Source organism: Phoenix dactylifera, chromosome 8 (genome assembly GCF_051530095.1).
Source record: "Phoenix dactylifera cultivar Ajwa chromosome 8, Ajwa_hap1_PhDact_Kaust_v1.1, whole genome shotgun sequence".
In the NCBI taxonomy this organism is placed as follows: domain Eukaryota; kingdom Viridiplantae; phylum Streptophyta; class Magnoliopsida; order Arecales; family Arecaceae; genus Phoenix; species Phoenix dactylifera.
The window spans coordinates 5,695,356-5,717,956 of NC_143197.1; the positions used below are offsets into that span (position 1 = coordinate 5,695,356).

At 38.1% G+C, this 22,601-nt stretch overlaps 2 protein-coding genes and 1 pseudogene across 8 annotated transcripts; 2 read left to right on the forward strand and 1 right to left on the reverse strand.

Annotated features, from left to right (window-relative positions):
* Nucleotides 1-2,039: 2,039 nt before the first annotated feature.
* On the forward strand, nucleotides 2,040-8,245 carry LOC103702172 (cytochrome P450 714B3-like). Of its 4 annotated transcripts, none has more exons than XM_039124463.3 (6): nucleotides 2,467-2,661; nucleotides 4,067-4,232; nucleotides 5,075-5,301; nucleotides 5,584-5,831; nucleotides 6,887-7,235; nucleotides 7,705-8,245. In XM_039124463.3, the coding sequence occupies exons 1-6, from the start codon at nucleotides 2,608-2,610 to the stop codon at nucleotides 8,128-8,130; spliced, it is 1,470 nt and encodes a 489-aa protein (XP_038980391.3). In that variant the 5' UTR covers nucleotides 2,467-2,607; the 3' UTR covers nucleotides 8,131-8,245. The 4 variants fall into 4 exon arrangements, with proteins under 4 accessions (XP_008782717.2, XP_038980391.3, XP_088558653.2 ...); XM_088702527.2 differs by having other exon boundaries at nucleotides 2,495-2,661; nucleotides 4,090-4,232; XM_008784495.4 differs by lacking the exon at nucleotides 4,067-4,232 and having other exon boundaries at nucleotides 2,040-2,661.
* Nucleotides 8,246-10,726: 2,481 nt separating this feature from the next.
* On the reverse strand, nucleotides 10,727-14,976 carry LOC120110182 (uncharacterized; annotated as a pseudogene). 3 transcript variants are annotated; one of them, XR_015967839.2, is made up of 5 exons: nucleotides 14,751-14,976; nucleotides 11,952-12,200; nucleotides 11,581-11,667; nucleotides 11,054-11,299; nucleotides 10,727-10,974 (listed from the first exon to the last, which is right to left on the reverse strand). The product of XR_015967839.2 is annotated as an uncharacterized LOC120110182, transcript variant X3 (transcript). The 3 variants fall into 3 exon arrangements; XR_005510959.3 differs by having other exon boundaries at nucleotides 10,727-11,299; XR_005510958.2 differs by lacking the exons at nucleotides 10,727-10,974; nucleotides 11,054-11,299 and having other exon boundaries at nucleotides 11,422-11,667.
* A 4,431-nt stretch (nucleotides 14,977-19,407) lies between these two features.
* On the forward strand, nucleotides 19,408-20,399 carry LOC103702173 (putative calcium-binding protein CML27). Its single transcript, XM_008784496.6, has one exon. The coding sequence runs from the start codon at nucleotides 19,505-19,507 to the stop codon at nucleotides 20,081-20,083; it is 579 nt and encodes a 192-aa protein (XP_008782718.1). The 5' UTR covers nucleotides 19,408-19,504; the 3' UTR covers nucleotides 20,084-20,399.
* The last annotated feature ends 2,202 nt before the right edge of the window (nucleotides 20,400-22,601 follow it).

Consider the following 22,601-nt stretch of genomic DNA (forward strand, 5'->3'; position numbering starts at 1 on the left):
CTCCAGTTCCGTGCACGGTGCGTGCAGGCTGCACAATAGAGGAAGGGGGACCTCACATTCGAAGAGTAGAAAAAAAAAGTTAATGCTATTTCTCTTAGACATAACCATTTATTTTTGAAATAAATAGACTTTTCTAGAATTAATTGGGTTAAAATGAAATAAATGGAATGAAGAAGCCTCATTTTCTTTTATTCTTAAACCTCGACCAAACACAACACACAATTTTGTTTCAAACAAATGAAGATTTCAAAATACCGATATTCTCATATAAATGACCTCCTGGCAAATTATTATTTTTATCTGTAAAATGGAAATTACAATTAGTATTTGCCAGGCTAGTGCTGTGTTGAGTTTTTATTTTCTTTTATATTGATAGAATAATTTTATGATGTGGAAATTGTTCATCATTATAATGAGAAATAACATATATTAGTAATAAAATAGAGACCTTTTTACTAATATCAGTATTCGTAAATAGAAGATTTGATAGATACTGTGTAGTAAGGAAAGGATATAAAGATAGTGATTTAATTTATCCAGTAAAATAATGACCATCATCATTCTTATTATAAATAGAAGCCATAATAGGATACATTACGAATAGCAATTTGTACAAACCCAAAATGAGGCCTTCAAATCTATTATATATATATATATATATATCATGGAAGCTTACCTTATGTAGAGTCCTTCATTTGCTATGTGGTTGCAGAAATTAATGGCGTTGGTATTATTATGGTCAGTCAACAAGCTCATTACTTAATATGCAACAAAAATTTATTTAATAAAACTTTTTATTATAATTTATTACACTACAATGTCACGTCTCAAAATTAGTTGAAAAAAAATCGTACTTTATGCATCGCATGGAGCAAGCATCAATTGTATGTATCAATAATGGGAGTTCATGCATGGGGGCTCTTGTGCAAAATTCTTCATTTATCATATGGATGCTTGTATTAATAATGAGAATTTCTGCTTGATCATTGTTAAAATTTATTGTTTTGTGTGAGGTTGGTATTAATAATTCTAGTATCAATGAAGGAATTTTTGCCGACCTAACTTATACGAATATCATCAATATCATCAATAAAGGAGTATTAATAATGCTAGTATGAATGCAGACACCGATATTAATGATGGGAGTTCTACTTAATTATCATCAATATTTTTCGCTTAGTATGTCTTAAACTTATTCTGGGAAAGACCAATATTAATAATGCTGGTGTTGATCATGATGAGAATTTCCACTTGAAAACTCAATTTATATAGAGTTTTTCATTAAACATAAGAGTGTCGGTATCAATAATATTGATGCAAATAACAAAATAAAATTTATCGTTTGTCATTCGAAATTATTTTTTAATGTGCAATAGAAATTTAGTTGCTGAAGTATTCTATTTATTTGAAAGTAGTTACATTACTATATTACATTTCAAAATGATTAAAAAAAATAAATATATTCCGTGCATCATGTGGGTTATGTACTAATTAAAACTATTACAATGACTGTTATTACAGATTATGTCACGCCCTCGCTTGCGGAGGCATGTAAGGCACCCAAGTGCCCACGTGGGGCCACGTGAGGGGGGAACACAGGGCTCTCCTGCTAGATATTGTCCGGCTCTGAGGTCTACGTACGCTACTCAGACTACTTTTTGAATTTGGAGACATCCGCCTCATATGCTCGAGTTCTAAAACGAGTCTAGCCGATATAGGACCTTACAATTCTATACCTAACTTTGTGCACTAGCCGAGCCCTGGCATAACAAAATCCGCAAGAATCACAGGGATTTTGAGCTGAAGACCAGCCGCCCAGGAATTTGTTTCTCGACCAAACTGGCTTCGAGCTCCACCCCTCAGTCGATCCGTTTAGCCGATAGAATGCAACAGCGGTGGATTCGAGGTTCCATGAGACAAATTCGCCAGCATTAAAGAACTCGATAAAACTTGTACCGAAAGAAAATATATATATAAAATAAAACTATCTGATGCAATATAGAGAACTAATAAAACAATGAATGAACATGTGACCTCTTGTACGACAAGGAAGGGTGGCAACTGTGGTCCTCTGCAAGCGGTGATTAAAAGGAAGACCATTTCAGGCCAATGCAAGTGGAAAAGAGTGGGGTTCGTTGCTGCGACCCTTGTCCCTATAATGATGCCAAGAGCTGTCATTGTTTTGATTCTCGGATGAGGTCTACGAATCACCAGTTACATAGTATTATTTTTCTGAGAGCACATCACTAGTAATATAATACTCACCCAGCTGTGTATCTCGTTATCATCCATGAGGCCTGGGGCTGATTCAAGCAAAGGGAGCCACACTTGAGAAGGAAAAGGAGAAGGGAAAGGAGGGAGGGACTGGTGAGTGAATGGAGACTTCCTTGGGGGTTTTGCTTTCTTTCTGCTTGATAGGAGTCTGTAGCTTGAGCTTGTACTTCTACTATATCGCTTGGTTGCGGCCCGAGAGCATTCGCGGCAAGCTGAGGCGGCAAGGGATCGCCGGGCCTCCGCCGGCGTTCCTTTACGGGAACCTACCGGAGATGAAGAGGTTGGTGATGGCAGAGAAAGCCCGCAGAGAAGGAGGAGGAGGAGGCATGAAGCATGACTACACGTCGCAAGTGTTCCCATATTTTGAGCAATGGAGAAAGAAATATGGTATGAAGCTCTTCCTTAGCTGCTGCTGCCTCTTTTACCTTACAATTTTTTCTCTTTTTTTTTTCTGCAAATCTCTGGCTAGTAGTTACGAATCTCTAGATTCATCTTTTAGTCTTTTTTTTTTTGCTTCAAATTTTTCTTCCCTTCTATTCTGTAAGATCTATGGAAATAAACAGATTCAGGTGACATGATCTTGAAGATACGGTTGACGAGATTTAATAACATAAGAACCAATGAGAAATTACTTATTAGAGAAAGAAAATGAGATTTAATGATTAACTATATAGTTTCTAGGTCCTAATAAGGCTTACAATATCATCTTTCTTCCATAGTCTCATCAGTTTTTTTCTTCTTTTTTTTTGTTGTTATTTTACTAGTCAAGCCACCATCTTTTCATTTATTTCTGTTGATTGGTGTTCTGAATGATGATCATGGTGATAGCTGAATATTATGAACTGCTGATAGGTATGGATTCCTAATAAATTTGTGCACCGAGGCATGAATTAGAGAAAATGACTTGCCACGTCTTGCATTTGTCCTTATGCTAGAGGACAGAGAAAGTTCAAAGTGAAACTATTTCCAAGTAATAGATGTGTAAGATGACGATATAAGCAAGGAACACTACTTGCATACATGATAGAGTAATTTATTCCAGAATAAAAAAAAATGTTACATTCAAGTGACTCATCAACTATAGATATTTATCCCAGAATAAAAAAAGCAAAGGTTACATCCAAGTGCTTCATCTACCATAGATCGGGTTATCGGTAACCAAATACACATTTAAATATGTCTCAATAATGATAAAAAAAATTTCGAATCGAAAACTGTACACTTAAGGCCTTGTCCAAAAAGACTAGTAGGAATGTATTATTTGAGTTTTTTGATACCATATAAGTATCAAGATCTGCCTCCGTTGAAGTCCCGATGTTCTTGTCAAATTGATGGTTCAAATCTAATCATAAGCACTACGATCGGCCCGTGGCCAAGCTGCAATGCCTTCAAGTCTACATAGATTATGGGTCGAATCTGTTTTGATACCATTTATAACAATTCAGGATCTCATCTAAAAAGATTAGTCGGAAGGTATTATTTAGGTTCCATATTATAAATATCTAAAATCTATCCAGTAAATAACTGATGTTGGACTAAATATACACCTATATGGGTCACAAAAACTTTGGGTTAGAATTCTATTATAAAGTGTTAAGTAGTGCATAATCCTCACCACTTTCCGTATTTGGAAAGAAATGTCTAAACCCAGCTTGGTGGGCCACCAGGCACATGGTGCTCACTTTATGAACATGGAAGACCGAAAGTTGCGAACATCGCCGGTCAAATTATTTTTTCATTGCATCCTCTTTCTTTTCTTTTCCCAATTCCGGCATTGATGCGGACTTCTCAGGTGCCATTAAATCGGACCGGAAGTGTTCGTAAGCCTAACAGTTGGAGCGGGCCCACGCCCGGAGAGGAGGCTATTCTTTCGGGGTGTAAAAAAGACGCGCACTTGCTCCATGTCGTCTCTTTAGGAGACCTCTTCTATAGCAAACTAGAAGTGAAAGATACAAACGGTACGATGGTCTAAATATGGCACTTTCTCAGCAAGTTAGATGTCGTTGAAACAGTTCTTAACCTTGGTTTGAATGTTAAAAGTTGAATAAGGTGATTCCATTCATGTGATAAGGAGTGGAGTTCTTGGATTATGCATCGTTAGATAAATTATTAGTTGGATCAGATCTACTACTAGGGCTAGCAGATATATCCAATCACAAAACAACAAGCACAAATATGTATGTTGCGCTCTTCATTTTTTGTCTTTGTGCATGTTGCTTTACGGCTGGACTCATCCACCAATTCAGCAGTGGATCCGATCCAACTCAACATTTCACTTCTCAATCAGGTACCACTTTTTTCAGCAACTAGAGCTCTCGAGTTGAATTCTTAGATGAGTTATGCTTTCCTTTAGCTCGAAAAAAAAGCAATTCAAAGTTCTGAACTGGATTTGTTACTACAAGTATCATTTCTCTCAATTTTCCATCTTTTAATTATTTTAATAAAATATTTTAGACCATCTTGATGATAGATTGGTTACTTTTAAGGGCTCTCTGTTCTAATTTGAAATATCAACCTGCTGAGACTAATAATAGTTGGATGATAACTTGGATGAGTTAAATTTTGCCGATGCGGATTCTAAGTGTTGGTGAAAAATGTTGAGGGTTGATTTTGTACTGAACAATCAATTATAAAAATATACTAAATTGAGAAAACGTTGAAATTTGAGCTTGGTGGGTGATGAATGATATATCAATTTCAAATAGTTGGGACAAATTATTTATATAGTCTAATGAAAAGTTCATAATCAAATTTTATATAGTTGAGACGTGCCACTACCCACTATTTTTTAATTTTGCAGGCCCTATATTCTCATATTCAATGGGAAATGTGGTCGCATTGCATGTTAGCCACCCAGATTTGGTGAAGGATATCACGCTTTGTGGGTCTCTAGCTTTGGGAAAGGCTACGTACCTAAAGAAGACCCATGAGCCTTTGTTTGGTCAAGGAATTCTCAAATCAAATGGGGAGGCTTGGGCCTACCAAAGGAAGATTATAGCCCCTGAGTTCTTCTTGGAAAAGGTTAAGGTAAGCTTCTCTCAAAAATCAAACCGTTTATTTCAACTAAATGATGTGGATTATTTCATCTTTTACTTAGAATACCTGACACTCTCCCTGTTGAATCTTGTAAAGACTTGCCTTTGGTATTTCTTTCGTTCTACCATCACTGAATTTATTATAGTTAGACCTCTCTATACACGGTTGGAATTAATTCCTCAACCTTCTTCCATCCTAGCTTGGAAAATATTTATAGCCAGCATTTATAGAAAGCTATGTAATTCTAAAGAAGAAACTTAAATTATTATGCAGGGTATGGTAGATTTGATGGTAGACTGTACCTTCCCATTGTTGAACTCATGGGAGAGCAAAATCGAGCGTGGAAAGGGAATTGCAGACATAAAGGTTGATGAAGATCTGAGGAGCTACTCTGCTGATGTAATTTCTAGAGCCTGTTTTGGGAGCAGCTATATCAAGGGAAAAGAGATATTTTTGAAGCTTAGAGTGTTGCAGAAGGCCATTTGCAAACCTAATATGTTCGTCGAAATTACCGGTGTAAGGTATGCTGCTCTAGTTGCTTTGATATTTTTACTTCTGACCGAAGCTTTGATATGTTTTATGATTTGTAGTTACCTGTAGAAAATTTGAGATGGAGAAAAGAAAAAAATCCTTGTACAATTGTCGTGTGAGACTGGTGGTCACACAGGGATGGTTGAGAACACAAACTTCATTTGAGACATTCTCAAGTCTCTTTGCTTCTGTTTTGGTCATAGTGTTGCTCTATTAGGAAGTTTCTTGTTTACATTTTATATATATATGTTTCATGATTGTTGATAACCTTCTTTTAGTTTATCTCCTCAAATTTGATTCTTTTTGTTGATGTTGTTGTGATTTCCAAGTTTCTTTGCTTCTATTTTGCTCACAGTGTTGCTCCAGTAGGAAGTCTGCTCTTTTACACTTTCTAGATATGTTTTGATAATTACAGTAAACTGTACATAGATAAACTAGCCTGAGCCATCTTAGAGAACGCTATATAGAGCTCATTCAAAAAGACTAATGGCAGCGCTTTGTTGGGAAGTTTGGCGTGAGAGAAATGCAAGGATCTTTCTGAAGAAGAGCTGCTCCATGTATTCCAATTCATGCAAAATGTTCTGCAACATATCTATCTGCTCTTCCAAGGTGGCGTGAGAGTCATGGAAAGTTATGGAGGAGTCTTGGACCTCTGACTCAGCATACGCCTTCCTGAGTGTTCCTTCTTCTTGCTCGAGGTGTATCACAATAGAAGCAGAGCTACTGTGGCTGGGCTCTCGTTATTCTCGGAGCTTGGGGAGAATGTAGGGGCTCTTGTGAATGTCCCACTGTGGGTTGTACTTTAAATTGTTACCGTTCTTTGATTTCTGCTCTCGTGTTTTCCTTCTCTCGTAAACAACTTTTCCTCCTCTTTTATATAGAACTCATTCATTACTGCCCAAAATATGCCAAGATTCAGTAGGAAAAAGAATCGAAAACAAGAGCTCAAGTTTATTGCGACAGTCTTTTTTTTTTTGCTCTCTTGATTCATGACTTCAAAGTTCAAAGCAACTAACAGGCCAGTATTGAACTGATGCTATGTTAGGCACATTCCTACAAAGAGAAACCGAGAAATGTGGAGGCTGAACAAAGAAATCCGCTCGCTGATACTGCAGGTAGTGAAAGAGGGGAAAGGAGGAGATAAGAATCTATTGCAGGCCATCCTTCGCAGTGCAAGCAATGGTCGCATAGGTCCCAACACCACAGATAGCTTCGTGGTGGACAACTGCAAGACCATATACTTTGCAGGGCACGAGACGACTGCAGTCACAGCCACTTGGTGCCTCATGCTGCTCGGTCTGCACCCGGAGTGGCAAGCCAGGGCAAGGGCCGAGGTTGCGGAGGTCTGCGACGGTCGCCCGACGGATGCCCGGTCACTTCAGAAGATGAAGATAGTAAGTCTTGCTTGCTGCTGCTAATACTCTTTCTTCTGAACTCGAGCTTATGCTGCCTTGAAAGACACAGAGCTTGTTGCTGCTATGACAAGCCCATGCTGGTTAACCTGCTTTAACTTGGAATAAAGTTATCCTGCCTTTTACGGTGAGTAGCTTTAGTGCAGGTTAATTGGGTTAGGTGTCCAGAAAGTGGTCTTAACCAGAGATGCTATTGAGCAGAATTGGCTTAGTGTGCAAATCAGACTTGGTTATTAATATAAGCTTGAGCATTATTAATGCAAGCATGGCATGAGCATGATAGTTCTCTTATCAGATACAAGCTTGGTTATTTTCCTACTTATTTTGATCTATATATCATGCACATGACCTAACTTGATAATAAATGCCCCCTTTTTTTTGACATTCATCCTTGAACACTTTTGAGTGCCATTTCCTTTTCTGGGTCATAACTTACATATTTTACTTGCAGTTAACCATGGTGATTCAGGAGGCATTGCGACTCTATCCTCCTGGAGCATATGTGACAAGGGAGACCCTTCAGGAAATGGAGTTTGGAGGCATTCATATTCCCAAAGGTGTCAATGTCTATGTTCCGGTATCGATCTTGCACCATGATCCCAACATCTGGGGTCCAGATGTGCATGAGTTCAATCCTGAGAGGTTTGCAAGTGGGGTTCATGGCGCTTGCCAGCATCCGCACATGTATGTACCATTCGGCGCTGGGACTCGGACATGTCTAGGTCAAAATTTCGCCATGGTTGAGTTGAAGATTATACTCTCTCTCGTTCTTTCAAAGTTCAGTTTTACCTTGTCACCAAGTTATCAGCATTCCCCTACGTTAAGATTGATTGTAGAACCTGAATTTGGAGTAAGTCTGATCATGGAGAAGGTATAAAACAACATGGAGAGGAAAATATTTGGCTTATTAGATAGTGTACAGTAACTCATTTCATTACCCTTCATACTTGTAAGTACATCTCAAAATGGCAATGATATATAGTTTCGCTTCATATTTTGGTTCAATTTACAGTATCCAATAGCATCATGTCACAATATGCAGCATGGTTCAAAGATTCAGCTTTGTTTTGAGTACACTGAAAAAGTATATGTGGTGAATAAGACTTGCATTTTATTGCTTGTTGAGGTACACCTCTTGATCAATCATTTATGTCATATCCTTACTAGTAGGTTGGAACTGTAGGTATCATGCGAAAATATCATATAATGAGAGGAAAATTAAAGCAGAATGATGGAGGTAAATATTGAAACCTTTACCCATGTTACTCCGGAAAATATACCAAAAAAGAGTAGTCCTTCCATCAAAAGGGAGCTTATCTATGACTCAACAGTGTTATTGTATTCCTATATGCCTCGAGACTCTATTATATCAAACCGGCCCAAAGCACTCAGAAGGAAAGGTGTCCATATGAGATAAGCCCCAATAATTTGTCATTTAGCACTGGAGCCATCGAAAGTTTCCAAGAAGAATATACCCTACTTCCAAATATAGTCTACGCTATTGCAATATGATCCTATCATGAAGCTTTTAAAAACTCGACACTCGTTTTAGGATATGAAGAGAATTGAGTTTGATTAAGGAGGTTGGAACAGAAGAAAAGCACTTCTTTTGTGAGTTTATACTCTTTCCATATTTCAGATTATGGAGATTTGAGTATGATATGTAGAACGGTATACTATCCGGAGTACATTGACTGTACTAGTCCGAGATTCAGAACAAACACCGATACAAAAAAATAATTTCAGAGAAATGCGAGAATAAGAAAAAAAATAGATGAGAAAATTAAAATTATTTTAAAAAAATAAAGGCCGAAATAATAAGTTCGAGACATCTATGTTTTCCTTCATTTTTGGCCGAAATCGGGATACTAAGCAAATGATGGAGCAAGAAGATTTGTGTGGCATGCCATCGGCCTATGGTTGAAACTTGAAGAAGATAGGATCAGATGTAGATGCCTTGAACCTTCAAGAACTTTCAAGGATAATGGAATGCTGTCTTAATCTACTATAAAAACTAAAGTAAAATAAAAAAATTAATATAAAAGAGATTTTATTATAAGTGCTCTTAACTAGTATAATGGATGCTAATACTTAGCTTTAGACACCAGTTCTTATTATTATATGCTACATAGGCCATTATTACCAAAGTAAATAGTGCTTCCTTTCTTCTCACGTCATGGGTAGTGAAAAGATGAGAACCACAACTCATTTTGTATACTTGTCTTTGCTATGATATGCCACATAGGCCACTTTGGCCACACTTGGTGGATAGTATTGCCCTCCTCTCACATCATGGATAGTAGAGAAATAGGTACCACTATTTATTTTGGATATTTATCCTTTCTATTATATGCTATATGGGCCATTATTTTCCACTATTGTAGGTAATGTGATCACTTTTCCCACATAATGGGTACTGAAAACATTTGGCTAGCCACCATTCTATGACTCTACTCTATTAAAGCCTCATCCTAGGCCGATAACTCTCCAAGTATACATCCCAATTACTTGGCATGTACACTTAGCATACTGGCTTGCACTTTTGGCGCATCGGTCTACGCTCTTAGCATATCAACCTGCACTCTTGACGTACCAGTCTGTAGGTCTACACTTTTAGCGCACCAGCATACATTCTCAATATTTCGACTTGCTTTTTTTAGTACTTGGTCTAAGGTTGACATCTTTCTAATAGTAAATTGGCTTAGTAACTATGTATTTTATCCTGTTGTTCAAGTACTTCGGCCTATCGTAGATGCCTCACTAAAGAGGTTCAACACATAAAAAGAATTCTCTCCAACTCTTCACATAACTCTCCGCCCTTATTTATAATATTACACTCTCTCTCCTACTGCAAAATAAAAACATTAGCATCTCACTCCAACTTAAAAATTGACTTAAATATATTAAGCCCAAGACTCAACTTAACTAAAATAAGCCAACACTAAAAGATAAACTATTCCAACTAAAATTGAAATAAAATATAAAGATAAACTAAAAATAAAATCCTAATACAAGTGGGACAAGCAATGAACTTCCAACATGAAATGCATTTTCATGCAAATGGCTAGGATCCCACAGCTCAACGATGACTTGTCCAAGAGTGATATTAGCTAAAACTCCAACCTTAGTATATAAAAGAAAGAAAGCATGCTTATTGCTCAAAATATTGCAGTATAAAAGTTTAAATGGAAGAGAAACATGTTTTAGTTTTATTTCTAAGAAAATGCTTTAATTAATGTTTTGCTACTCTAATATATGCATGATGAATTGACAAACAAATCAAAGTATAGACAATAATTTTCATACAGTCATAACAATGTGTCAAGCAAGGACGAAGAAATTGGCAAAATGAAAACCCTAGATTTCCATTTAAGCGCCCGTCCTATTTTTTAGGCAAATAAATTGCAAGAACCTCCAATGAAGTAGACCTCTCCTAGGGCGTAGATAAATTCGGTAATTGCAGACTTCTATCAAAGTTGGTATAATCTGCCAACTTCACATAGGTTTTACTATTTCAGCAAACTGTTACAAATGCAATCAAGCGGTTAGCACGTTATCCACTCGATCCGATGGTTACATTTCAAGGTGAAGTGAACAAGCAGTACCAAAAGAGTCCATCAAAAGCTAGTACCAAAAGAGACCAACCATGGCCGATACAATTCCGACTCCACGGCCATGACTGGATTCCACCCAAATATGGTCTCTCCTAGTCTCCTAGTACCTAACTCACCATATATCTGGACTAAAATTAAAAAAAATGCAACTCCAGTAACTTAGATCAAACTCCCCCACATCCATACCTAATCCAAGGCCAATGTACATGCCCGGATGGTGGAATTGGTCTTCGATCCTTGTCACTGGATTTCCCACATATCGTTCTGAAACATATCCAACACAAGGCTGGGAGAAGCACTGGCAATGCTGAGAATGAAGATGGATGAAATAGGGATTAATTGATATAAATCGCGCCAATTTTGAAAGACACACCTGAACCACATAAGAGCTTAAGCCTGAGTGTCCTGATCAGCTTTCCTTTATCTCCATGCCTGTCGACCAGTAAGCACAGAGGTTAGGCTCACAAAAGGCACATGGTTAAGGAACCCTGTGGCCATCTCTGGGTTCATTTACAACATGAACAGTGAACTTAAGAGAGAGAGAGAGAGAGAGAGGAGCAAAATGTCATTCGTCCAAACTTAATAATCTGAAATAAGATATGGAAACACCATAGATGAACTCCAAACATGTTTGGTTCATTCTCAAGATCAGCACAATGATAAGCAATGCAAATTGGAAACAAACTTTTAGTAGATGTTAAACCCAAGTAAACCTGAGTTGGAAAATTCTTTGTTTCTTCCCTTCTTCGCTCGCATCTGCTACCTCCAAGATTTCCCTTCTTTTTAGTCCCATTTACAACCTGCAAAACAAAATTCGTTTTACTTGCAAGAACTTTCTCCCTTCCAAGAACCACCTTTGTTCTCTTAAGAAAAAAAAATGTACATTCACTTATCTATCAAGCTACATAATGGTCCTTCAGAGCAGCTTCACATGCCAATTTAAATTATATAAAAAAATGGAACAATAAGAAAAGTGGTGCTATGGAGAAGGGTCTAAATATATACCACAAAACATGTTGATGCATTTACCCCATGCATATGACCAACAGAAAGAATCATAAGTTGAAAAAAAATGGCAGCATACCGCTTAAAAGTCAGCCCGAAACCAACTTCACTACTATGATGATAACATTGAGAACTATTAGCGGCACTCTGAGGTACTGGGTGGCATTGATAAGCCCTATGAGCTGCCCCTTCAATGATTTTGACCGACCATTTGCTGAAACTACAGAGAAACTCCATCCTCTAGGAGCAAGAAATCGATCCTCATTCAATATGGCTAACGCATTTGCAAGAAGTAGAAAACCCTCAAGCAATGTCCACAATCCCATCCCTGCAGAATATGTTTCTACTATTTCAGTAAGGTATAGGTTGTCTGAATTAAATAAAAGGTGCAAATCACATTAATTCAACCAACTTGTTGAACAATTGTCCGAGCTTCTTGAATTTCTTTAAATTGCAAAACAACTTTGGAAGCAAAAGCACAGTAAACAAAAGACAGTTGAACATATCATCTCACCAGATGGCTGGCTTGATTAGATAATATTAGTCTTCTCAAAGTTTGAAGATTTCATGGATTCTTTTGGAGAAAATAGGAAAATACAAACATAGCACAGTGGCATGCAGAGGAGCTTCCAGATATCAAAGATGTACCCATAATAAATTTACTTTCTTAGCATTTTGGTACCACCTTCAACATAGTTGGAGAAGATAAACAGCATGTCCTATAAAAATGGATAAAATCTAACCTACCAATAATCTGAAAGGAGAGATGATATGTCCAACTGTAATGAGAATCCACTAACATGGTCCACGATAAAATGTAGATAATCCAACACCATCAAAAAGGGGGAAGTAAAATTAAATCCAAATTGTGCGAAGAAACCTGAGGATGCCAAAAGTTACCACAAGGCACAAAGGCATAACCATAGCAACAGAAGCATAAGGCACAAACCAGGCCTCAATAAAGAAGATACCAGAATCAGAAATACAACACCCTTCCTACCCCCTTGAACTCTCGCCATGAGAACAGCCAAGCAACAGAAAGCTGGCATTCCTTAGCCCTTTTTCCAACTTCTTTGCCATTGTCAAGGCACATAAACTCCAGGCGGAAGATCCAGTTTATTCCTACTGCCCTGATTGTCAATCAGAAGTGCATGAGGATATCTTCTGATTATTCTAGTGGGCTAAAACCAAAATCACAGAACACAAAGGCAAGTCCACATTTTGGTTGGGGAGGAAAAGACCTACAAAAATAACAGTGCACGCAGTCTTCTCATTCCTAGTAAAGAAAAGGAAAAGAAAGCTTGAACCTCACACCAATATCCTGAAATTTCTAGCAAGTGAAAACAACGCACTGTGTCAAAGCCCACAAATGCTTAAACTTCATTGAATTTAGTTAAGAAATAGCCAATAGCATCCCCTGTCAGCAACTTAAGTCTACCCAGGTTTCATAGTAAACTCATTTTATCTGTTTTATTTCCAAAGTCTTGAATGTCCCCGATACTAAACAATTTAACTTCCACTGAAAGCTTCACTTAATTCAGTTTCCTATCAGGTTCTATGAAATTCCTCCTCAATATGCAACATCGCACTGTCCTTCGATTTCCAAAGCCCAAACAGCCACATCTTAATGGGAAATATGAAAACCATCTAGAATTGGAACACCAAGTCATCCTTAGAAAAGATGCTCTCAGAGATGCCAGGCTCATGGATTGCACCCTTGGACAATGCAAAAGGTATGCAAATAGGGTGTTTAGTGAGACATCTTATGAAAAAAAAAATCCCAAGCTTGCAGAGAATAGCCTTAGGAGAAAGAACTTAAAACTTCCATTCAAATTTGATGAGCAGAATTAGGGCAAGCATCTCAAATTCTATATATTTTATATCTTGTTGGCTAGCCACCAGAATCATTTTTAGCAATGTTAATTCATGTTTCTTTACAATCTCAAACCAACAAACTTTGAGCTTCACTTTTGTAAAGAACAATCTAATAAATCAAATAAATTTCATTACCTTCTAAGTTGCCTCCATTGACCTTAGGATTGATCCTGTTTACCAACTTGCCCAAGACTGTAATTGTTGACTGAACATTGCCTTAGGATGCGTTTCCACTTTATTCCCAGTTTTTGACATTTCTGTCCCATAAGCTTTTCATTGAACTCAATTTTATATGCATCATTATTTTATTGAGTAAACCAATATATAAAACCAAATTATGGAGGACTAAGAGGAACTACATTTATGATAACACAACCTCCCAGCGAAATGTAAAAAATCTCAAACATAGCTTCAGTAGAAGTGTATTCTGTCACACAGAACGACATAACTAGAAAACTCATAGGCATCTCAGTTAGAACTTGCTAGCAACACAAATTAAGAATGAGATAAAGAGCGCCATCTTCACTATCTGCCCCAATGTAGTCCTATCTTCAAACCTGATACCAAGTTGAATCTGTATTTTTAACAAAGAGGAGATCCAAACAGCTTTTATTGCAAACTAAATCTGCCCCACTAAAAATAATAGTAGGATATCTTTAAAAGTTGAAATTTTGAACATAGGAACAAGAATTTCATATTATCCTTATATACCAAGAGATACTAGCTATCACGCTTATTTTACATCAAAAACCCTAACTTTCTTCAACTATAGTTGTAAACCACGAACCCTATAGTCAAAAAATCCTCCATATTACGGGACCAATCAAATCTCTTCATCTATTTCAAAACAAAAGAAGGTGAAGACTAGGAAGCATTGATGCGAAGCTGAGATCTAATCGTCGTATAGAAGAAACGAAAACCCTAGGCCTCTCGATCGATTCCATGATAGAGGAAAAGAGGCAGAAGAGACGAAAAGGGACTAGATTCCATCGGCGAAGCGTACCTTTAGAGAAGTAGAGAGGAGAGCAGCGGGGCCGCTACCAGAGATTTACCGGGGCGCTGCTTCGACTCCGCCTGTTCACTTCGTCGGTAGTCGGATCGGAGGAGCGTTCTTGGAACGAAAGCCGAGTTATTCAACTGAGCTAATTTCAAAGGCCCAGCGTTTTTTTATGCGAAAGAATACTTTTAATACTCTTTCATATGTCTGACCCAAATTGGTCGAGATTCGCCCATCCGGCATTGCGATACCATTCAACCCATTTAATTTGTTTCGTCCGCTGTGGATCGAGTTAGATTATTTATTTAGTAAAATGGTAGATTCAAATTTTAATTTTTAATTTATTTAATAAATAAATCAAGTTTGGATAAATAGTTTTTTTGAGCTATTCTGTATCTGACTTGATTTGTATCTTATCCGATCCAACCAAATTGTCATCCCTACTCCAGCATGATCAAACAAAAAGAAGTCTTATTATCTTCATTAGTGTGGATCCAAGTCAGAGTTTCAAACTCATAGAAACTTGTCTTGTTCCATATTGTTTCCCAAAGCTTCATGAAGAATGAGAAACACCGTCTCTCCCTCGCTCATCTTTGAAAGATAAAGCTCTACAAACAAATAAATTATCTAGTATAAGTAAATTTGATCAGAATAAGTGCTTTGTAAAACTATCTAGCATATACAAAGCTTGGAATGTCCTATGCGTGATGTATTACCCAACCAAAACTAAAATACAAAGCTTGGATGCCTTGTGCGTGATGTATTTCCCAACCGAAAACTATCTGTCTATCTTATATAGAATATAAATTTATGCCGTGACGAAAGAAACCTTTGTTAACAAGTTTGGATGATTCATGTGCACCAATGGATGGAACCATGCACTTTTAAGTCCAAAATTGGATCTAGCGAGATTTATTTGGATTTGATTTAAGTTTCATCTTGTTATATAGATTCATGCTATATCATGATTCTTGGGGCAGTAATAAGGCCGCTCTATCATGTTCTTGGAAGTCATAGATTCAAACATGAAAATAGCCTTCTTTACATATGGTAAGGATACATACATAACTCTTCTCGACCCTGCAATATGGAAGCGTCATACGCTAAACCATCCGTTTTTATGTAGGCTCGTGCCAAAACAAACTTTAGATTAGGTTTCACTTTCAGACCTACGCCTGAACCTTGATCCTAACCTTGAGCCTAGATTAAGTCAAAGTTACCTGTAAGTTGCATCTATAGATTAAGTCAAGCTAGGTATCGGTTGCATTTTTTCATAACCCTCATGCACCCTTAATCATATTATTGGCTTCGTGATTTGCATGAAGCGTTAATAAGTCATGTACCTAGGTAGCAAAGTTATTCAAACAAAATGTTCCCAAATATGCAGAGATTAACTATGGTGCTAGCCAACCTGTGTTATTGTCCCTTTTTTTTTGAAAAAATACAGCCCTGAATACGAATATGGACTGACATTAGAAAAGAATAAATACCCTCTCTCTATCTCTCCCTCAGGGTAAGTAAAAGTTCAAGTGCCGAAGGGTGTCTCAAATAAATAATGTAATGCAAAAATTTTGTAGAAAATAAGTTTAAGAGGACACAACCAGTTTGCATAATTATGCTAGATATTATAATCGATGGAGTCATATTTTTCCAATGACTTTTGAAACACGAAAACAAAAGTTAGACGGAAGGCATCAATCCTTCCATCGTAAGGAAACTTGTGGTACTGCTCTCACACTGTGTCACCTCAAGCAACTAGTAAAGGATTTGACCAAGTTGCCTCCTTGATAGAATGCCCACCCGTATAACCGTATATATATATAAAAAAAAAGCATTACTACGCTGTCACATTGCTTTCCAAAGAAATAGTAAACTATAAATTCCCATGCAAGTGGAATATTGTGATGTTATCGCATTCTGAAATAATTGACACCATTCATTTTTTTATTAAAGAATTAAATAAAGGAACTGGATTTAAAAGAACCAGGGCACTAGAACACTAGTTTTGAAGGGAATACACTATTATTACATGTTCGGAGTAACACAAAGGAAAAAAACTCTAATGACTTTGGCTTATATCAGCAATTCCATTTGCTTGTTTATACACAGAAGCAACCTTATAAGTCCACGAGAAAACGTGAACCACAAACATAGCAATGGGATAGGCATATTGACAGCACAAAAACTTTTATAATTAGATTAGTTCCCCTTCATCTAAATAATTTAATAAACTTCATCTCAAGTTTGATTTATCTCAATGTTATGTATAATTCCTTTTCTTTTCTTTTTCTGAAAAATATGATGGAGAAGCTACCATCATCTGTTCGGCTGAGGATATGTGAATCTCTCTCCACACATGCAGAGACACAAAAAGACACACAGAAGTGGCGTCTTGGTGGTCTGTCACTCTCTTCAGTTGACTCATGTCAACCAATTCTTTTAGCTCAATCGTAGATCATTCATATGCCTCACTGCCATTCATTTCCTTATCAACTCATCTTAGACAATAATATTTGTCCCATCTCGCAACTTATAACAAGGCTCTGGTATTGATATGCAAATCTGAGTACAGTTTCTTCATAGGGATGGTGTGCATGGCCACGTGTTGCATGCAGTGTAGAAAATAATTTTTCAAAAGAGAAAGAGAGGATGTGAACACCTAGAGGTGTGCCCACCCAAGACTGGCAGGTCAGCAACCCGTGTCTCTTGCTTTGGAGTTATCGCCCGACTAAATCCACCCTAGCTACTTGACCCGATCCATCGACCGAGCAAGAATGTTCCACCTCTTATCTCATCTGATTACGCTGCTCCTCGTAGACAAAATGGCTGGTCAAGATTAAGTTAGAATATTCAAAGTACTGAGTAAACAAATGGGCAAAGCTCTATTAACATCTATTGAGATTGTATAATTTTCATTAGCCCAATATAGATGGCCTCCCCGGTCAAAATGATAGTGCTACTAGCATTACGTAATTTGTGCCTAGTTGACCTTCTCGTATGCATGGCTGTCAAGATGAGAGCAAGAGATTACAATGATAACACCCCAAAGCGTGATGTGTGTTTGATCCATATCCACAGCATATCCATGCCACCATGGTAGAGTCTTCTGTTGGCGGAGGTCTGAGGGGCCGAGTCAACGTTGGCAGAGGTCTGAAGGGCCGAGTCAGTCCTGCCGCCTGCCGACGTGGATGTGCTGGAGGAGTAGGGCGGGTTATACCACTAGGGGGTCCCTAAACCCACTGGCAAGGCTCTATCGGAGTCGGGCGAGGCTTGGTCGGAGTCGACTCGTGGCGCTATGGGCCCCTGCATTAGTTTAAAAAAATAAAGTTGCGCCTTCACTAACACCTGCAGGTTTTGGTGTAATGGTAGCGCTTGATCCTGACAATTGGTATCAGAGCCATAGGTATCTTGACAATTGGTCTCGAAAACCAGGCATCACGTTGGGGGGATTGTTTGCGGAGGTCTGAGGGGCTGAGTCAACGTTGGCGGAGGCCTGAAGGGCCGAGTCAGCTCTGCCGCCTGCCAACGTGGTTGCGCTGGAGAAGTAGGGTGGGTTATACCACTAAGGGGTCCCTGAACCCACTGGCGAGGCCCTGTCGGAGTCCGGAGTCGGGCAAGGCTTGGTTGGAGTCGACTCGTGGCGCTATGGGGCTCTGTGCTGCGCTAGTTTAAAAAAATAAAGTTGCGTCTTCACTAACACCTGCAGGTTTTGGTGTAATGGTAGCTCTTGATCCTGACATCTTCCCTTTTCTTTTTTTTTTTTTTAAAAAAAAACAAAGTCAATACTTATCCTTAAGCTTCTTCTCTGGTCTCTACATGCCCTAACTGATGGAAACCGAAAGTCAAATCTGTGATTATAAACTAATACCCAATCAATATTAGATGTTTTGAATAGCTGATCAATTAGTAATCACAAAAAATGCTTGACATTACAAATATAAAATGATTATAACCTAATGGCCAGTAGATTGAGATATGTCAAGCAGTGGAATAATTGATTGCCAATTTCTTTCCTAGATCCAACTCTATCATATATAATCCTAAGAGTCAATAACTCCGACCGACCGCAACCCAAATAACATAATTGCATTAACTTGGACTCAAAAAGAAATAAATCATGCTAAAAAGATCATTTTTTTCAAGTATTCTTAAATGTTCTTAATTGACTTAACTAACTCCCTTATACATAAGCCTTCTACTTTCAAAACATCGGCTAATTTTAGTCAAAATATCATCCATGAAAAGCTACTAGAATCATTTTAATTGAAAAAAAAAAGGATAGAATCAGCTAGATTCAAATTCAAGTCACAAGATTTTTCCATCTGGTCATCACTAACCAAAACCAATACTTAACCCCATCCAGTCAGCTTACCACCACTGACCATGTCGCCTCTCTAGAACTAGAACACCCATTACTTTAAGTTACCCCATTTTTTTCTTCTTTCTTTTACAAACCTACGGAGCAAGATTGACCTCCAACCACAAAATAATGAGTTTTCTAAGGATTTTAAAAGTCCAGTTCTTTTTGGCGTAAAGTAAAGCGGACTAGAAAAAAAAAAAAGAACAAAAAAAAGTTAGTTGACGAAATCACCCTTTTCCGTGGGGTCCGTTTCCTCCGCGTGCGCTCCTCACCCACCCCACACGGCAACTAATGCTCTCTCGCTTATGTATTGATCTCCCCTTCTCCTCCCTACCCACCAGCCAAATTCGACCGTTAGCGGGCCTCCTTCGTCTCCTCTCTCGCTGCCGTCCCGATCGGAATGGAGGGAGGAGGAGGGAGCCACTGCCGGAGCCGGGCCCTCCACCGGCCGTCGCCCTCCTTCCGTCTCCGGAGCCCCAGCCTCAACACCGTCCGCCTCCGCCGCATCTTCGACCTTTTCGACCACAACGGCGACGGTGAGATCACCGTCGACGAGCTCGCCCTCGCCCTCGACCGCCTCGGCCTCGGCGCCGACCGCGATGAGATCGCGTCCACCGTCGCCACGTACATCCCCCTCGGGCGCGCCGGCCTCGCTTTCGACGACTTCGAGGCCCTCCACCGATCCCTCGGCGACACCTTCTTCGGCGCTGCGGCCCCCGGCGACGAAGGGGCCGCGGCGGCAGAGGAGAAGGAGGAGCAGGACATGAGGGAGGCGTTCCGGGTGTTCGACGAGGACGGCGACGGCTTCATCTCGGCGGCTGAGCTCCAGGTGGTGCTGGCCAAGCTCGGCCTCCCGGAGGCGCGGAACATCGCGAGAGTCCGCGAGATGATTTGCTCCGTCGATCAGGACCGCGATGGACGGGTGGATTTCGGCGAGTTCAAGCACATGATGCAGGGCATATCCGTTAGGGGCGCCTGATGGACGGTCCGTGATACGTCCTCTTTTTTCCTGTTATTAGTTTTTGCCTCGCTATTTCCATTCCCCGTTCCAAGCCATCGCCTTTCTGCCGATCATGAGGTCATGTCTCTGGAGAACGAGAGGGTGGAATTAATTAACAACCCTCCTATTTTCTCTCTCTTTTTAATGTAGTGTTGTTTTCTAAGTAGTTGTATATTGGAGTGTTTAATTAACACTTTGACTTCGTCAATAGGGATGAAGGACAATATAATTTGAAAGGATAATTCTCCAAGTAGACTCTCTTTGCAGGCTAATGTTATCGAATTTTGTTTCTTTATCTTCGTTTATTTGTGAGCCTAAATTTTAAACATGGATAAAAAATATAATAAACCATTATTAAGATGATTGTTTTTTTTTTTCTTTATAGAAGATGATGGTTGCTTATTACTAACAGTTAGATGCCAAGGTTGTATTTATATTTTATTTCAAATGCTATGATTAAGGATAATTTACTACAAATTTTAGCTAATACATCATTACTAATTTCCATTATCTGCTAAATATAGTGATTTTTTAAAGTTTTATGATAGTGAATTTTTCGAACAATATATTTTCCATTGTCATGAATTAGGGTCCTCTACTTAGCAATTTGCATGATAAAATAAATAATAGCCAATACAAGCAACAATTAGATAAACACCTTTTACATATGTGTGAGTTGCTTGAATCCAGGCTTGGAACTCTTGGAGAGGTGAGAAGTGATACCGAACCATGTCTTCTGATGCTTGTTTGAATTGGTTGCTTTCAACTGCATCCAACTTAAATCATGGGAATACTTATTGGACGCATCAACTAAAAGTATTAATACTTCAAGGAATCAAAGCTGACTGAATCCAAGTTTTTATCAATCAACCACACTATGACACCCTGCAGAACCAGGAGGCAAACAAATGGCATAATAATCTTGACAATATTTTAATCTTATAGTTCCAAGACATTATGTTCTACATAATCTATGTTTTTTGTAATAAATAATTATAAAAATAATAATAATAACTAATATTTGTATAGTTAATAATAATTAAAATACTATATAATAAATATATTAATATGCAGAGATAATTCGAGCCAAGCTCAGCGGAGCTAAGCCTAGCTTTAGCTCAGCTTAGTCTTTTCACAGCTAGAAAGAGTGCCATCCCTGTCTCGGAGTATTTATGCAATAATATTTATTAATAAATCATATCAAACCAGGATTAGTACAATCCAAGACTCTAACTCGGTTTAGCTCATCCTTATATGGAGTTCTGCACTCCTTTGGTGCAAGACTTGCCTCGGAGGCTAAGCTAGCTTTTTTTTTCTTCTTGTGAGTTGATGGTGTACTAATTTTGTGCTAAAATTTTGCTAGGACACATCGCTTATCTACCTACCTTACAGAGAAAGAAAGTGAGTTCTTCCGTCAAAGAAAGAATCAGATGATTGTCCCATCAAAGGCTGAAAAAAGCCTACGTGCCTTAGTACGCAACAAAGGGAACAAAGTCCATTTGACTTCATCAATCCAATGATTAGGAAAAATAAAAATAGAAAAACTTTTTCTATTCACTGCTCCACGCAACTAGTTTTATACTCTAATGATGCACCTTGATAAATCATACCAATCTCTTCTTGGGACAATAGGTGTGAAAATAGACTGAATAATATACATATGTGCGCTGCATCAAAATCTATTTTGATATGAAAATATATTTGTAAAATCTAGCTAATATCCATATCCATATCAATATCTGATAAAGAATAATAGATAGAGATATGAATATATAACTATTTTATTCATATCTCATTATATTCGCTACCCTATTTAGTCTTATATAGAAATCATAAATTTAAAGGCTTCATTTAGTTGTGGAATTAATTTAATAGGAATAGGGAAAGGTGATTCAATGTATTGTAGCAAAATAGCGCTTACTATGTGAAATAGGGGATTGTGATATTTGGTTAAGCGGATAAATGAAGAGGAAATGAGGTGGATTAAATTTTGTGATATATTTGGATTTTGCGATAAAAGACAGATATTTTTCCGCCTTTTGGTTTGGCAAAGAAGTGAACAAAGACAAAAAAGTAAGGCGGTAAGTTACAATTCCATTCCTCACTTATGAGAAACTATACCCCAAGTCAAGTGCACCATGTTAGGTGCACCATACCAATCAGATTTATAGTTCCTATGGGCTCCATTCATAGGGCGGCTTATTTCGGATTGTCGCTCTTCTTATTTTATTTCAAATTGTTCTAGTAGTGTACTGCCAATGTAGTGCATCTGGTGTAAGTATATTTTCTCTTCGCCCGCCAGTGGAATGGCTAATTCTTTAAAGGAATAAACTACTCAGTCAAATAATAGCCTATTTTAGCCTGGTAAAAATGCTTGTTTGAAAGAAATAGGATGAAATAAATTTCTTGTTGTGCTCGCATTGGATCTTCCAAACAGGGCCTATAGAAACAAGGGACAATATTAATGGCTTCAATTTAATTTATGAAGTTTAAGTAT

What these genes read in the sequence shown, in the direction of transcription:
- LOC103702172 (XM_008784495.4), top strand. Translation starts at nt 2,376, where the DNA reads ATGGAGACTTCCTTGGGGGTTTTGCTTTCTTTCTGCTTGATAGGAGTC. An exon ending in TCTTCTTGGAAAAGGTTAAG is followed by an intron (nt 5,302 to 5,583) that starts GTAAGCTTCTCT and finishes ATTATTATGCAG; the next exon opens with GGTATGGTAGATTTGATGGT. An exon ending in CACTTCAGAAGATGAAGATA is followed by an intron (nt 7,236 to 7,704) that starts GTAAGTCTTGCT and finishes TTTTACTTGCAG; the next exon opens with TTAACCATGGTGATTCAGGA.
- LOC103702173 (XM_008784496.6), top strand. Translation starts at nt 19,505, where the DNA reads ATGGAGGGAGGAGGAGGGAGCCACTGCCGGAGCCGGGCCCTCCACCGG.